At 33.4% G+C, this 18698-nt stretch overlaps 1 protein-coding gene across 2 annotated transcripts in view; it reads left to right on the top strand.

Annotated features, from left to right (window-relative positions):
• The window catches only part of CADM2 (cell adhesion molecule 2), a 325806-nt gene extending 317159 nt beyond the window's left edge, over nt 1-8647 (top strand). For both annotated transcript variants that reach the window (XM_077774848.1, XM_077774850.1), the window contains 2 exons: nt 5177-5302; nt 6124-8647. In XM_077774848.1, coding sequence (XP_077630974.1) covers nt 5177-5302; nt 6124-6242 — 245 coding nt within the window. In that variant the 3' untranslated portion in view covers nt 6243-8647. The remainder of the gene's footprint in view (nt 1-5176; nt 5303-6123) is intronic.
• The last annotated feature ends 10051 nt before the right edge of the window (nt 8648-18698 follow it).

The raw sequence follows: 18698 nt of genomic DNA, 5'->3' as shown, positions 1-18698 counted from the left end.
TTGTGTTTTGTTCTTTAGCTAAATAGAGTGCTAATATATTGCTAAATCTGTTGGGATTTACTCACTCCAATGATAATAGACTAACTCCAACAAATCATGGACTACCACTTGAGAATGAATAACAGTTTTTAAGATATATGATGTATTTATGTGAATAATAATGAAGAATCGGCTACTTGTAAAGAAACTACAGAAGGCTGTACTTCATTTTTTTTTTTTTATTGCTATAACAGTAGGAGAGGAATGAGAGAAACAAGATGGAAAACTGAGTAAGTTTCATGGTTGGGAAATAAAAGTGATAAATATAATCTTGACAAATACCAGACATAATAATTTAGAATATGAAGTACAAAGGAAAAAACTGAAAATAAAGAGAACCAAAAAAAAGCGTAGAGTGTAATGTAAAAGTAATAACATTTAAGCATATTTTAAACAATGTTGAAATGTTTCAGAATGTTAAAAAATATTGTTTAAAAATGGGAAATAACATTAATGTAAATATACAAGTCCTATATCAGAAAACTATGCAACCTAAAAGACAATAAAGATTTGAATAACTGAAGAATCATACTATGATTATGAAAATGAATAATATAAAAGAACATCTATAAATTATTATAATCCCAATAAACAATTTGTTGTGTTTTTGTTTCTTTCAAAATTATTCTGCACCTAATCTAAGACTTCTGCAATGCATTAAAATAAGTTTTAAAGCTGTAATACTAGTTGCCCAACAAATTGAGATTTTCAACAAACTAAAAACTGACTTTTCCAAATATGGTCTCCAGGCTTTAGAGAATGAGTGTACTTTGGGATTGGAAAGTGAGCAGAAGAGCCCACCTTGGACCTGGGACTCTGTGGACTGGTACTCACTGCTCTTGGGGAGAGGAGGGAGAAGACAGGTGACTGTAAGACAGCCCAGGCTAATGGCACTTAGGAAATGGGTTGGGTTAACTTAGTCTTCACTCTCTTCATCTCCAGTACTCAGATTCCCCTGGAAACTCCAGCAAATCTCCTGAAGAAGGAAAGATTTCATTTTACTGTAGACCATTTTTTCATTCCTGTTCATCCATCCACATTGACCTAAAGGAACACAATATAGGTTTTCAAACTTCTTGAATGCCTTTATTCTGAGAAACAAAATTGAAAATATAACTTCAAGATTATTTCAAGTCTATTCTGCTTTTTTTGAACAAAGTTAATTCTTTAGTTTTAGTCAGAATCAGAACTTACACAGACACTGGAGATAATGAATCTATATTATAATTGTATATAATTAAAAAAACCCTATAATCTTAGTGTAGGTGGTACATACATCCCTCACATATAATAGACTAGAATATTCCGAATGTAATATATGTAGATATTTAGCTTACGGTAAATGATAAAAACTATTGATGAAAGAAGTAGTGTCAGAGACATTAAAATTCTTATTGTCAAATAAGAATTATAGTTCTCTTTTATACTTTAACCTCAAACAATAGACCGAAATACATTTTAGATAAATTAAAATATGACAATAAAAATGTTAGATGACAGCATAAATCCATATGTGTATAATATCATCACAGCAAAAGCAGTTCAAATCATGACTCACAAGTCAGACATCATAACACAAAAGTTTGATAGCTTTGATCACATAAATTATAAGACCCATCTGTCACTGAAAAGACCACAAATAACGAATAAATAAAAAGAAATTGTTAAAAATGTCCAACTTTCTATGGAAAGAGCTGTTGAAACAAAATTTGAATGAAAAAATAGTCAAACTTCATTAACAGCCATTTCAAAATTAATGAATTCATATGCACAAAAGTAGTTAGACACATTTATGGTAACTTGTAAATACCAAATACTTAACACTTATCAATATTAGATTGACAAATTTTTAAAATTATAATATCTGATGTTAGTATTATAGGGGTGAAAATCCTTCAGATGCAGTTGGTGGAGGACAAATTTATATAATCTATCTATAATATAATTTGGCAATATTTATCAAAAAGTCTTTAAATAATATTGTTTATGCCAATTGATCCAGGAATAACACATTTCAGAACTTACTTTCAGGAAATAAGACAGGTACAGAGATGTATGAATAGGAGTGATTTCTCAGTTCCCAAAAAGAGAGCTCAGTTCTGACAGAGATTCAGCAAAAATATAGAAATGATTTATGACTATGTGTATTTGGGGACTTGAGCAAGAAGTGGAGTTTGAAACTTATTCTAAAGTGTCTAAGAGGTGCCTGGGTGGCTCAGTCGGTTAAGGGTCTGACTTCTGCTCAGGTCATGATCTTGTGGTTCATGAGTTGGAGCCCCGTGTCAGGCTCTGAGCTGTCAGCACAGAGAGCCTGCTTCAGATTCTGTGTCTCCCTCTCTCTCTGCCCTTCCCCTGCTCACGCTCTGTCTCTCAGTCTTTCAAAAATAAATAAATATTAAAAATAAATAAATAATAAATAAAATGTATTAGCAAGGAATAAGAATAGGTAATTCATAGGTGGGGCACATTTATTTTTTATTTCTTTTTCTTCCTGGTTTTCTTTTTTAATTTTTAGATTTACAGCTAATGGTAGAAATTAAGGGAAATACAAGAAATATATAGTGGAAACGTACATTGACAACCGCTGCAATGACAGGTTCACTTTTTAATACTCTGTGTTTTTAAAATAAACCCCTTCCCCACCCCCCTTGAACATGTATTCTTAGTTCATCAATTTTCAAGGCATGTGTTCTTAGTTGGACAATTTTCTTCCTGGTGGAGACTGAATTATCTATAGCCTTACCTACTCTTGTAGCTTCTCTCATTTTCAATTTGTATCTCCTGAGATCACCCTTGGAGGGTTACATGTGGGAGTTTTTTGTTGGCTGGCCCTTCATTCAATTGTCCAGAACACAGATCACATGATTACATTCAACTGAAGTGAAGCTGGAAAATGCTTTGCTCTGTGCACTGTAAGAAAAGGAAACATGTTTGTTATTAGCTAGAAATCTCTTCCCCAGTATACCCTTCTGATTACCAAATATTTTTTGACCTTTTTTCCCTCATATAAATCCTTGCCATAACCTGTCTAAAGAGACAACCTAACGTCCCATCAAGCCAATGTATCCACCTCAAAGACTAAGTTCTTCAGATATGCACAGTCTTCTTCATCATATATGGATATATTTGTCCAAGGAGAAAAGGCAAATTATTAATGCTGCTCTCTACCCGTTCACAAAATACGGTGAGGGAACATAGCCAGGATGAAGTGCTTCTTTATATAAATGCTCTCGTTTGGAAATAAAGAATGGGAAACACTGAGTAGTCACTTATCCTAGCAATTATGAAAACATGCCAGACTGGTATTAAAAGTTCCCTCTGCCTTGGCAGTAGTTGTAATTCCTTGAAGAAACTGAATTCTCCTCTGTACATTCTGTTTTTGCTTCCCCCANGGATATTCTTTCCTGCTTTGTCAAAGATCAGTTGGCTGTATACTTTTGGGTCCACTTCTGAGTTCTCAATTCTGTTCCATTGGTCTATGTGTCTGTTTTTGTGCCAATACCATACTGTCTTGATGACGACAGCTTTGGTAAATTTTATCCCATGGCCACATCTGAAGTATGCTCTTCAGGGGGACTACACAGGTGTTATAGTCCACTTCTTGCTCCCACCAAGTTTGGGGATCCTGAGGTCATTTGAAGTTTTAAGTAGACTTTTGTTTTTTCTATCTAGGCATATGCTACTTTCATGCAATAGTTTCATTAAAAACACAGTAGACCCCTAAAATATCATATTCACGTGCCTATAATCTTTAAGACCTTTTGAAGACATAATTGTAAAGACTAATTTGGTTCTTTACTTTCTCTGTCCTTTAGACTATAAGTTATTAGCACGAGGATATCTGCAACACGGGCTTGGGAAGGAAGGCAGTACACTCAATCTGACCTTTGCGATAGGGTTGAGCCTTAGTGGGTTTTGTTGCTCAAAGCTCCCCTCAGTTTTAATCCCTTATTGTGTGGATTCTATAAATAGCTGGTTTTCCGAACCTTTGAGTTCCCAGTTGTCTGAGCTTTCTTTTCCTCGTTTCATTTCTGCTTGAAAGCTGACTATCCTTTGCTGGGTTCATGTCTTTCCTGTAATATTTTACTAAAGGCCAAATGTGAAAGTACATTATTAATCTTACTTCTCCAGCTACTTTCTCTAAAGCTACAAGTCAAATAGGCACTTAATCCTCTACATTGAGTATTCATTTTCCTCCTTCTGTCAATCACATTTAGCACAAATTGTAACACCGTCCTCTCCTTGAAATATGTTCTTTCCTTTGATCAACTACAATGTACTCTGCAGGATATTTTCCTACCTCACTGTTCTCTCCTGCTCAGTTGGCTCCGCTGGAAGCACTTTCTTTTCCTAGACTTTAGATATGGGAGTTCCTAGCTCAGTTGTCACATTTCTTGTCTCTTTTTAGACTCACTCTCTTGGGGAGTTCATCAATTGCCATAGCTTTAAATAATATTTATATGATAATAAAGCCTAGGCTATCATCTCAGTCTTTCCTTTGACATAATTTTATTTAAATGATAATTTATTTTTAATGATATAGTGGTGTTCATCACCTAAAAAATATACACATACACACATATACAGAGACTCACATATTTTCAGAAAGAGAAGAGGAAGGAAAGGCATAAAACCACAGAACATTATACACATGTATTTGTCTATCCAGTCTTAAAATGTAAACTCAGTGGCAACAGTGATTGATATGGTAAATGTTAAATTCCCAGGTATATTGTACAAATGATTATTTGTTGACTAGATGGTTGGCTTAATACACATTCATGACATTTTACTTCAATAGAAATATGCTAATTTTTATTTTTTTATTTTTTTAAATATTTTTATTTATTTCTAAGAGAGAGAGAGACAGCGTGAGCAGGGGAGGGTCAGAGAGAGAGGGAGTCACAGACTGAAACAGGCTCCAGGCTCTGAGCTGGCAGTCAGCACAGAGCCCGACGCGGGGCTCGAACCCACGAACCGCGAGATCATGACCTAAGCGAAAGTCGGACGCTTGACCGACTAAGCCACCCAGGCGCCCCGAAATATGCTAATTTTTAGAATAACTCATTCTAATGCAGATATATCCTCTGTACTTAAGTTACACATCAGTTGTGTGATATGTTATTCTTTTTTCTAGACCCCAATGCTCTGGCTGGCCAGACTGGCCCTGATCATGCTCTTATAGGAGGAATAGTGGCTGTAGTAGTATTTGTCACGCTGTGTTCTATATTTCTGCTTGGTCGATATCTGGCAAGACATAAAGGTAGGTAATATTTAACACAGTATTCTTAACTTTGGCAAAAAAACATATTCTAAAGACTAGCTTCATCATGAAATATTAAATGAGTATGTATATATGTGACAGAGAGAGAGATCTAAATATGAAATTATTTCAGAGAATTCTTGATTATTTTACTTAATGAAAGTTGCATCGGTTTAGCAAAATAATGTTTAGCCAATGGCCAAATGTTACAGAGTGAGTCACTGGCTCAGAGAAAAAAAAAAACAAAAGAAAAAGAAAACTAGTAACTTTGTAACATATCTCTAGGATTGACATTCAACTATAATGTTAAATGATCGGTCAACATTTTTGTTTATAGGTTTATAGACACACATATGGCCATATTAGTGAAGAAAATGTGTGATTTTTTTTTTTTTTTGCAATGGGCTAGGTAGCAAACTATTGATATAATCTACTTTTAAGTGGAGTTTTCAAAATGAAAGATGACACATTTTATGTGATCATTATCAACATCTTAACAAAGGGGCCTGATTGCTACAGCTGCATAGATCACATGGTCTGTATCCATCATTAAAGAAATCAAGCTACTCATTACCGATCCCAGTTAGGCAGTTGCCTCTAGTTAACCTGGCCACAGCTTCATCTATAACATATACCTGAAAACTGAGAAAGTGTGCGACATTAGAAGAGTAAAATGTATGGTTTATTATGTCTCAGAATGTGTTCTCACATATAAGAAATCAGGCATAAGTTCCCTCCTCAATGAATGCAGTGCTAATGCTGGCTATTTTACCAGTCTCACAGAACTAACAAATACTTTTTTTTTCTTCCAATACCCACAGGAACATATTTAACAAATGAAGCTAAAGGCGCTGAAGATGCACCAGATGCTGACACAGCCATTATCAATGCTGAAGGCAGCCAAGTCAATGCTGAAGAGAAAAAAGAGTATTTCATTTAAAATTCTGGCCAAGATTATGAGTTTTCCTTACCAGGCTGGCTGCTGGAGAAAACTGGCTATCATCTTTCAGAATTCATTTCTGCCATCTTCTGCTACCTTTATTAACTTCCATACCGTACTGCTATCAGTAGCCAGTGTATACCAACAATCAGCTGTTGAAAGCATCATTCTTTAATTACTGTACCATCCATAATGCAGGACATTTCTTACTGCCTAAATTCCATACCATTGCTCTTTTAACATACAGTGCTTGAATATACAGCCTTAACAATGTTAATCATCTCCTTGGATCATGGTATTGAGTTGTCTTTAATACATTGAAAAAAGTATGCAAAGTTTTTTTCCCCCCTCATTTTTTCCCCTTTAAATCATAAATTTTGTCAGTTTACCACTGGACAGCTTTCATGAGGAGTAGGATTAGGTAAAGACCTAACACGTTTAAGTTTAATCAGAGGTTAGAGGTTTACAATGTTTTCTACATGTCCACCTTCAAAGACATGTCTGGAAACATACGCCCTAGAAAACATATAATAGAATAGATTCTGGAATGTCTGAGATTATACTAGTAAAGCTGTATCAATTTGCTATTTAAAAATATAGTGTTTGGTACAGGAGCCATGTGTATGAATTGCAATCATAATATGACATCTTATATAGTTATGTAGATCCCACCATTAGGTTATTTTAGCTTCATTTACCAAGAAATTTTTACAAACACTTTACTGCTTTTGGAATCACAAAGATTTCATTCATTCCTCTAATTTGATTCTGTAATTTATTTGCTCCATCAGGACTCACCTGCCTAAACAAAATTGAAGTATCCATAGGGCACAATTTTGAAACATTTAGTATCTGTATATAGTGCATATAATAAATCCAATTAAACATTATTTGATACATATTTAACTTTTTTGGCTGTAGGTAATTCAGTCATAAGTAAGCATTTTCTAATGTCCATTATATCCCTTTAGATATTACTTAAACCAATATTATAAGTAGATAACATGTATTAGTATTTCTGTCTGTATGTCCTAGCACTGTTCAACAACAAATTTTTCTAGTTCTTGTTAATTTTTATTTGTTATACAATGGAAGCACAATGTTATAAGGAAAGGTAATTTTAAGCTAACAACCAGTGCACAGCCTCAGGTTTTCAATTACAACCACAGTTGAATAATAACCTAAAAGTAAACTCTTAGTTTGCTAAAAATTAAAAAAAAATTAATTTGGCAGTTCCAGAGCTGCTTACCTATGTTGGTTTGCCAAAAAGAAGTGTTTAAGATATGTTTTCTGTATAAATGAACTAATTCTTTATATTAAATTCCTGTCTATGCATTTTGTGAGGTACAAACTTATGAAACAGTGAGTGATGGAGAATTTCTGCCATGCTTTTAACTCCAAGGTGAAAGTCTCTTTCTCTGGATTATTTCTGAAATTTTGGTGTATTTAACCATTAAGAAATGCTGTATTCTTAAATATGACACAGAGTCAATCTAAAGTCATATTATTTCTTCTAGTAAAAGACAATACTGCTAGATTAGTTCTCATTAAATTTATTATATGCTAAAATTAAAAATCCAGTTAGATAAAAAATTATTTTCCCATTCACAATCATTGCACCTTTAAGAAGAAAACAAATAGGACAATATGGTAGCTATACTTGTGATGTCTGAAAGCATGATGGCCTATGGTTTTAAAAATATCTTGGAATTTATTTTTGGGAAATAAGAATGGTTGAGTATGACATCATGTACTAATATCAAATGGAAGACAAGGGTGCTGTATCTTATTTATCAGAAAAGTATAAACTTTTAAAGACAACGTTAGAATTTTTAAATTGTTTTTTTTTATTGTTGAAGCATTTATCTTGTTGATTTCTTACAAAACAAAAAGGACGATGTCAGACAAGCAGCACTTTTTCAGAATATACAGAACATAAATAATATGATGTGGTTGAGTGTTAACATAATAAATCATATACAGTATGACATTTTAAGGAAATAAGTCTGCATTGATGTGATTGCATGCTTGTTTTTACAGTTCACTCCATACCATCTGTGGAAAAATGCAATAATATGTTAATATAGTATGGTAGTTTGAGAGAATCAGGTAGGTGCTACTAGACACATTGAAACTAGAATAGGTTTATAAACTGTTCATATCTTTCAATGCATAATCTTTAGAAAGCCTCCACAAAACAAATTCATCCTGTTAGTACAAAATGGAAAGGTTCTTATTACAGAAGTAAGTTGTATAAACTGCACCCTCAATGACTATTTAAAGCTTAATTTCAGGATGCACTTACAAAATTACTACTCTTCATGGATGGTGTATTTACATCCCTCTTCATTTTGTCTATATTCTACTTGGCTCCAACTGCTAAATTATTGCCTAAACAACTCAATCATTATTTATAGCACTATAAAATTAGAAATCAAAAATTGGTTGTATTTCAAAAATTTTGACTCTTTTAACCCGTTAGAGTAATATAAAAACTCATTAGAATTCATAAAAATAACCTAATATGATTTGTGGGCTCTAATAAAATGTTTTGCCAGATAAAATAGTTCGATTTGAATTAGGGATCATTTTTAGTTACTGAAAAATATAGCAATAGAGTCATATTTTCCTATCTTTAAAATGTAGTTTATTTTCACTAAACAAGTAAATAAGTTGTAAAAGTTCTGCTCATTTCTACCCAAATCAGGAAAAAAATAAATAACATTTCAAAATAGAACCATGTCAATTGCAATGTCTGAAATGTGCACATGTGTATGCACAGAGAGCCAAATTCTGTCTCTGCTTAATGAGCACAGAAGCTTTGGAACTCAATGGAAGGAATGTGAACACACATACACCCCTAGTAGAATATGGAGCATTATTCTTTACCAGAAGTAACTATTCTCTGCCAATGTACTGTTTACAGTATAAATTGATCGTTCAGGAAAAGTGTAAACAGCATTCTTCTTTTTCTTCCATTCTTGAATGTCCTAGATAGAATGATTATTAAAATTAGGAAGAAAAAGGAACGTTTGTGAGTCCAAGAGCAAAGATAGAGCACATGAGCATAGTATCGATATGTGTATGTTTATGTGTGTGTGTGTGTGTGTGTGTGTGTGTGTGTGTGTGTGTGTGTGTGTGTGTGTAAGAGAGAAAGAGAAAGAAAGAGAGAGAGAGAGAGAAATTTCAACTTGTTTTCTTTTCCCAGAGAATCCAAGAAGCAGTTTAAGGAACCTGATATTGGAGTTTAATCTAGAAACTGGATCTCATATTGATTCAAGATGATTAATATTGCATTGAAATCCCTCAATTAAAATAGAGAAAGAAAACTAACTTTCCTAAATATGGCAAAGAAGCTAACACCTCATTTATTTTTGTTTCTTTGTAAAAATATAAATATCTCAATTAAAAGGACAGGCTCACTTGTAATTATGTACTCATGACTGTAACAGCAGTGAGATTCCATATAGGCACATGTACAGCAGCTGTTTGACGGTGATGGTTCTTCCATGTAACATACCAGTTATCGTGTAATTTAGTGCCACTTATTACAAAGTGTTACCAAGGGGAACATTGAAAATACTTTTCCTTTAGACATATGGATAATTTGATGAATGACAAATATGAAATTCATATTACATTTTTTAATTGTGGAGAAAATGCGAAACCTCGTATCTTACTGCAACTTCCCTTTCATATTGTTAATTACTTAGAGCCCACTAAAAATGCCCACTATTATCCCCCTTTGCAAATGGTGATCTGTGATGAATATATGAAATAAAACAAGCAAGCATAAAGAGCTGGCAACCACAGCTGAAATAAGTGAAACACCTAACAAAAATTACTGAGTAATGCTTTTTATTAAGTGGCACAAAGTACACACTAAAAACTATGCAAAATATAGGTAACTACAGTGTACGTACATGTAAGTATCTTGTACTTGCTGTGTATGGATGTTGGAAACCCATGTAATTATAATATGCATTTTGAATATTGGGAAAGAGGAAATCTTAGTGTAGATAATAGAATTTGTTTTGAAATATACACTGGCAATATTGAAATATACTCAGTGCAATATCTGAAATTCTATTGCTGGATACTTCATGCAAAGGGATTTTAAAGAATTATTTAACACCATCCAAGAGGTTGCTAGCCTTCACCTCCCCCACACTAAAGCATTAATTAAAAATGCAGCTGATTCAACAACAACACTTTAAGTTTTTCTCAATCATGAATGCGACACAATAAAATTATTTGGTCTACTTTTTAGCAGAACTGGAGAGAAAGAAATAACCTGAGTTTTAAACTTTGCTTGATATCTAATTGGATTTGGAATTCTTAAACTTTCTTTGAAATATGTGTATGTTTTAATAGATTATAGTAGTTTTATTATAAGTACAAATTTATTCAGTCAAAGAACACGGGTTACCCCTAATTAATAGTTAAGGTCACTATATCTTAATGGGCAATTTTTTAGGCTTTTGTTCTATTTATTTTATTCTTTTCCGTTTCTCTCCCTATTCTCTCCCAGACATGCCCTTTGCACTATACCCTTCCAAAGGCAATGGATTGAAAGTAACAAGATTATAAAGAGAGCTAAAGGGGACAACGTATCAGAATGGGTTCTAAACTCATCAGCATTTTTATGTATTGAGATTATTAATATTGAATGCAATAGTTATTGGATATAGCTGGTAAGTTCTCTGCCATGCATACTTACAATAATCCTTCTACCTCTCACTTTTAACATGGGCTATGATATAGAAGAAATAATGATTTACAGGATATCCCAGGAAGCACTCTTCGGGACTTTCATAACAGTCCACTCCCCAGCCCCTGGGAAATCTCAAAAGCCAATTTCTTTTAGTGTATTCAGTGGTGTATGGATCTGCATTGGTTTTTCCTTTTCTATCATTAACTTTTCCTGTAGGCAAAATATGCTAATTTTATAAGGATAGTTCTCATGCCTACTGATATTTCACTGTAATATAATTGTGTTGATTTTTAAAAAATAATTTAAATGGCAACACTTTGGAATCCAATCTGACATTTCATTTAATATTTAAAATGCAAAATTTTCTCATAAATTAATGCTGTGCTTTTAAGTAAAAATTATGTATATGATTTATTTTCCCAAGAAGTGTTATCTATGTGATGCAAAAATTTAAGTATTTAAAATTGCCTCATTAACAAAATACCTGAATAATGAATGCAAAGCCTTGCCACCAATGCCCACTTTATTGTGTCTGCTTAGACGTAATATGAATTTTTCAAGTGATGTAATTTAATTATTTGAAAAGGAAATTACATTTTAAAAGTAGATTTTTCTTTAGAAAAAACCACACACACAAGAAAATTTTCAAATTATGATGTTAAATCTATAAAATATGCTTAAAGTAAGATGTTTCTATGTTATGTGGTTATGTTACAAAGAATTTTTGGTCGAATCTTTACCATCTTTTCCATATATATATATATGTCATATATATATATATATGTTAGTTACAAGAACTGTATGGTTATTTTGGAGAGAATGGGCCCACATGTGAAAAATATGTAAAGAGAAAACACTATTTTCCCCTATAACACATACTGTATATTTCAAAAGAAGAAAAGTTAAAAGATATTTGAAGATTGCAGGGGCAAAAAAGAAAAAAAAAAGCCTCCCAGGGCTCAGCACTTAAGCACTTTTCCCACATCCAGGGTCAGAACAGCGGTGATTCTCACACGGACTTTTAAGTGCGGTATGAATGCCACATTACACTTCTATTATACACAGTACTGTCAAACCTCAAATGTTTTCTTTCTTCAGATGCTTTTCCTTGTACATGCTCCTAGTAGACACTTTTCTCTTTATATTTGCTGATAGTGAAAGTTATATGCAATAAAATATTTGATGGTTGAAAGCAGTGGTCACCAGTTGGTTAAAAAAACAAACAACAAAGTATGAAATGTAAACTGAATTGTTATCTCTTTATCCTTTTTGCTTTTCTCTGTGTTTCTAATGTATTGAATGACTCATAAATAGAAAAATAATTTAGAGATTTTTTCAAAACTAGTACTTTCTCCTTATAAATGTATAAAATTTTAATCTCTTACAAATTTATTTAACTGTACCTGCTGTACTTATTGTAGATTCAATGATGCAGTTAAGTAGTAACCCAAGAGTTTGGGTTTACTGACCTATTTTCTTCATATTCAGTTCACATCAGTATTTGTGAATTGGTTGTTTAGCTTTTCATTCAACCAAAAACTATTCCCTCAAGAAAGCTCCATTTTTATCATAAATATTTCAACATAATCAACATTGGAACAAGTCTGCCATGTTAAACAAAAAAAAAAAAAGAATTTAAAGACTTATCTCTGAAAATGGTACCCAGAAATGCAGGTGTTCCCAGTAATATAGCTTCAAAAATAAAATGTTCTGTTTATATGACATGAAATTCATAACTTTTGGAAGGGTATATTTATGAAAATATAAAAATAAATTCTGTGCTGTAAAGAAGATTTGCCAAAATAAAGCATATTGCACAGAAAATAGAAAAACACAATTATTGAATCTACTATTATCATAAACATCGTCAAAAAACAAAATGCATATTGTAATATTAGGTACATGACACTTGCATGTTGATATGCCTATATACTTACAAAGTATTCAATGTGTACTTAGTGGCGCTTAAAATATGTCATGTACAACTCTTATAAACATTCTTACAGGGTTCCCATTTGCACTTCATCTTTCAGTAAAGTCTTGTCAGAAAAAAATTGTCTGATACATATGGAAAAATAAAATTTGAATTTTAGTTATCTGTTGGACATTACTGAATTGTCTATTCATTTAGTTCATTTTCTTAGGTCTGAAAGCAGACATTGAAAGATGGAACTTTCTTTTTTCCCACTGACAGGTTATAAAAGATGTTATAAACCAAACACATTATTTTGCGTATCTTTTTCAACTGACCACATTATCCATTCATTTTAAATTTTCTCAGTGATGCCTATTTTCCTTGTAAACTTCTAAGTGGAATTTTTAAAAATTAAGCAGTAGTAAAATGTTATCTTATTTGTACAACATTTAATCGTTACTCTTTGGAAAATATGAACCTTGTAATATGGTCACTAAGGGTCAAAAAATGTTGCTGACTTAGGGAAATTTGTTTGAGATTGCCAAAATTTCAAAAATCTGTAAAGGTAATTTTACATTCACTTATGTGTGTTTACTAATGTTGACTAGGAACAGAAGCAAAAATACCTAAACCCATTTTTTTTTAATTTTCACACTCTAACCAGTATTATATATTTCAACTACCTAAGATAATACAATTAATAATATATCCATCCTAAGCTTATGCCAATAAGGATTTGAGATAAGCTTTTAAATTTATGGAAGATTTTCTTTGTGTCTTTGGAAGTTCACTTACCATAAGGTATTTTATAGTCTACTTTAAATAACAGATTTTGTTATACAGGGTAAGCCAAAGGCTGTACAAGAATTAGTGTCATTGGGTCTGATATTTGTGTTGGACCATGAAATATTCCATTAAAATTTATCTGTAAATACAAGGCAAGATTTTGTATCTGGTTTATTTTATTAAATAACATTTTATTATTTTAATTCATTTTTTCCTAGCAAAAGCACCCCTGCAATACAATTTAACAAAGTTGATTCCTCATCAAAGATAGAATTCAGCACATCTGAAAGAAAATGACATTTGATATAATCACATTCTTTGACACAATCGGTTTCCCCCACTATCCAATATGCCCACTTTCATACAGCTGTACAAGCATATACATATATAACATCCATATTACCTAGATTAAAATCGTCTGTGTGTTTTCATATTGACAGTTGTTTCTGTATTCTTCGGCATTTTTTTAAATCAGGGAGGCACACTGGGAATTCTACTTTGTATAATTCAACTAAAGGATAGAGTTAAGTTTAGGTCTTCTTAATAATTGCATAGCGGCTTTAGTCCATGAGCGAGACCCTCATTATATGACAAGCCTGAATTGATGCTAAAAATAACTGCACACTCCTTTAAAACAAGAAGTTCTAGGAAATACATGGTTTGATTTTTTTTAAACCATATTTGTTTGTTTTGTGCAATTTAAGGATTTTTTTAATGTTTTGAAATCCAACAAATAAAAAATATAGAGACGAGATTAAAGGAAAAAAAGCAATTTCCTTGTTGCATTTTAAATGCCACTTTGTGCTACTCTACACTGCATGTTATATATTAAAAACATAACTATTGAACACCTACTATGTAACAATCTCAATTTCATGAAGTACACTATCAACCTGAAGATAGCATTTTATGCCCAGACCTTCAAAACTTTACTAAATTATCGTTCCAAGTATTGACCGTTTTCTGTGTTTTTGGTATTCCTGTATTGGTCACAGGAGTGGGGATTTCTGTCAATAATAATAATAAAAAGTAGTATGAGAAGTAGAATTTAGAAATAAAGAAGTCTTGTGATTTAATCAAACTAAAAAAACAAACAAATAAATAGCATGTCTTTCAACGAGTGTTCATGGTCTTAAATTTGATGGATTTTCTCTCTCTGAAGATGTTTAATGCTGACTTTTTAAAAAATACATCTGATTATTGAGTTAATACTTTATTATGTAGAAAATTTAGGAAATTAACATAACAATGAGCAGAGTCTGTTTATTATTATTAAAAGTTCTAAAATCACATGTCCTGCACATACTACCAAAACTTTAGTTCACGTTGTCATTATTAATGAAGTTCTTACATGGATGGAGGGTGTATATAATATAATCATGTGGCATTAAATATTTACGGAATATATTTTCACATAGATTGGAGGTAGAGTGGGACTTTTAAACTAATGAATTTTTGCTGGAAGACAACAATATGACAATCATTGACTCTGAAGTTTGAAAACATAATTATTAAAATTGGTATATCGAAAATATATGTCTTCTTTACTCACAAATTAAGAGAATATCAGGAAGTGGAAATTTTTTACATGTGTTGGGATTGAAAATGAGTAAAAGGGAAATAGAAGATTCCTAAAGTGTGTCTATTTGGCAATTATATCAAATAAGAACATGTCCTAATACCCTTCTGCCAGAGATCAGAGAAAACTTTACAAAATGGGATCTCAAAGGTTCAGTACTCCTACAAACTCTTAGTCCAAGGCAAGAGAATTTTGGGCTGTAAGAACTCCCACTCTAACCACATAATCTACCAAGTATATACTAATTTGCTTTAAAAGTAACTTTAAAATTGTATTTGTTTCCATGAAAATATAAAACAACTTTACCCCCCTTGCTATAAAATAAATTCCCATGCTTCAGGCTATATTTTGGGGCACTAAATCACACTTCCATTACCTCAGGTGACACTAACGCCCCTTCTTTGGTCTGTAAATATCATAGAAGGCATTAATATTTTTTGTCATATTTTGCTTACAGATTTTCCTGCTAATCTGACAGAATCATGTCAAATTAGACATATACACAGTACTTTGCTCAGAAATTGGGACCAATTTCAGTGTAACCATGAACTCCAACTTAGGAAACTGCAATAATTTTATACCAAACATTACGTTCCTAGCTGCAGAAATGCTTCTCACTCATGTTTGTCTTCTTTGTATGCAGCCATTAGCTATGATCTTGGTGCTAAGATATTGCAATAGGGCTCCCTATGCCCTTTCCTGACATAAAGCTCCTAAAAGCCTTGGAATCACCAGAAGTGATAAATGTCTTTTTCTATGTTATGAGATGACTGGTGGCTGAGGGCTTTTGGAAAGTCTCAGGATGGAGGCTGGTCAACAGGGGAACCATCCAACTGATCAGAGGGTTGGAATTTTCAACCTCTGACCTCTGGGAGAGGCGAGGGGAAGGGTTAGTCACCAGTGGCCAATGAATTAATCAATCATGCCTGTGTAATGAAGCCCCAGAAAAATCCCTAAAGTATGGTAGTCTGAGACTTTCCTACTTGGTGAACACAGGGAGGTGCTCAGAGGGTGGAGAGTTTGGGGAGGAAATGGAAGCTCTGTTCCCCTTTTCCATATCTAATCTTCCCTCTGGCTGTTCCTGACTTATAATCTTTGTAATCAAGTAAGTAAATGGTTTTCCTGAGTTTTGTGAGCAGTTCTAACAAATAATCAAAACCGAGCAGGGAGTTGTGCTTGTCTTGTAACCAAGCTGGACAGAAGTTGTAGCTAACCTGGACACCCACCATTGGCAATTGGCATCCAAACTGGTTTTGTGAGATGAGCCCCTAATCTGTGGAGTCTGCACTAACTCCAGGCACTTAGTGTCAGAATTGAGTTAAATTGTAGGACGCTCAGCTGGTGTCAGAAACTGAGTTGGTGTGAGAATCCCCAACACGCAACCCTACCCCACAAGCACACTTGTAGCACAGAAGTATTTAGCCAAGAGAAGAGAGCTGCTCCTCCTTTTCACACACAATGTAATTCTCTAAATTCAAATACCTATGCTTCTGGAGAGACAAAAAAAATATTGTTTTCCCACCCAGAAGAATTTTGAAAAAAATCTTCAAAACTAGCATCATGTTTTAACAGAGGAAACAAGCATAGGAGGTCACATACATGCCAAGTTAGTGGAAGAGTCAGATTTAGAGCATAAATCCAACTACTAAACTCCACTGCCTCTCTATTGTGCAATTGTGTGCCCTTGGGAGCACATAGATTCTCCTTGCCCCATCACTGTGTATAGAGCATTATTAGCAGTGTTCATCTTTCAGAAGCATAATCTATATTGCAGGAATCTTCGAGTAATCATTGTTAAAATTTGTAAGATTCTGGCTAGAGCTTCTCTCTGCTCTCGTGAATGATTAAGTACAACTATAATGTAAATTTTATTTAATGAGGTTGCTGGCAGTAAGTAGAAATCTAACCAGAGATTTATTTTATTTTTGTTTTCTATGGGACATGTAGAGGAGAAAGAGACAGTTTGGGGACATGGTAATTCGTGGAGGTAAGAGCTGAACAACTTTCTATTAATGAAGGCCTTGGATACTCTAGGGAAGCATAAAGATGTTGGGGAGCATATGATGAAAATAAGTACATTTCCCCAATTTATTGTACAAATTGGTTTGGCGCTCTGGAGGAAATCCATTGAAATACCAGTGAAAATGATCATTGCATACATTGTCAAAGCCCAACATTACAAACGATTTAAAGCAACAAACTCCATTTATTGAAAAAAGAGTCACATTTTGTTGAATGTATAAATATGAATCAGTTTAAATCTAAATCTATATAGCTAGTAGTCTGTTTCCATTTATGATCTCAGGCAAGACTAGATCTTAGATGGCAAGACTTGTTAGGTGAAGCCATATGCAATACTTACCATGAGGGCTGGCTTCATGGGTGAGTGGACAGTAGAGTTGCAAAGGACTTCAAACTCCAAACAGGGTCTCACATTTGGAGTTTCATTCCTTGCAGTGTTATCTCAAATTTCTTATTAATTTTCTTAGAATTAATGTTTTATAAGTGAAATCCAGTGGGATGATGGAGTATGCCCTGGGGGGTTGGAGCTTCAGCTTCTATGTGGTTCTGCCTTTCCACCTCGTTGCCTCCTAGGATAGGTTCTAGGCTTCTTAGACTCCACTCATATCTAGTGACCACCACATCCCACGGCCCCAGGCAGAGACCAAGGCACAGTCTTAGTGAGATGTGGGTCAGGAAGTTCTTGCTCCAAGTATGCAGTCACAAGGTGAGACAGGTGCTGAGGGCAGTCTGTACTCACATATGAATGGCCCCATGTCCAAGGAGTACAATAGTAAATGGCAATTAAGAGTATTATGGGTGAATACAACAGTACAAGAAAGGGAAATATTTTTTTCTGATATTCGAACAAAGGGTATCATGTTTTCATTTTGCAGAGAGCCCCACAAATTATGTAGCTGGCCCTGTTCACTGCTTCAATATGATAGTGACTATCAGTTACTTTCAAAAGTTTCTTTAGAATGACCCTTGACTATCTTCAGATGCCTGATTTAATGGGTGTATGGTAGGACATGAAATAATGTTTCTTTTTGGTTTTTTGGGGGGTTTTTTTGGCTAAACATTTTACAAATCTTTTCAGTTCTCTATTTCAGGGGAGATACTGGTTCAAAATTCTAAGGCAAATTTTACTTAGGAAAGTAAGATTTTCATTTTTTATTTCTATGTTATAATCTCTGTGAACAATGAAACTACAAAATTGAATAATGGTACATTCTTTTGAAAACAAATAATACAAATTATATACATAAAATATATGGCCCAGGGCTATTTTGTATAACTCAGGGAAGGGACTTGGCTAGTCATTTCAGGTTATGTTCTGCGGATATCAGTTTAATGTGGCAACTACAGTGATAAAAAGAAAAAGACGGACAAAAAAACAAGCCAACAATACAGCATAACCTGAATAATAGATTAAATAATAAACAGCAAATAAAAATAAAT

This window comes from Crocuta crocuta, unplaced genomic scaffold (genome assembly GCF_008692635.1).
Source record: "Crocuta crocuta isolate KB4526 unplaced genomic scaffold, BGI_CrCroc_1.0 scaffold6, whole genome shotgun sequence".
Taxonomy (NCBI): Eukaryota; Metazoa; Chordata; class Mammalia; order Carnivora; family Hyaenidae; genus Crocuta; species Crocuta crocuta.
Note: the sequence above shows the minus strand (reverse complement) of the source record. Positions and strands in the feature narration are given on the sequence as shown.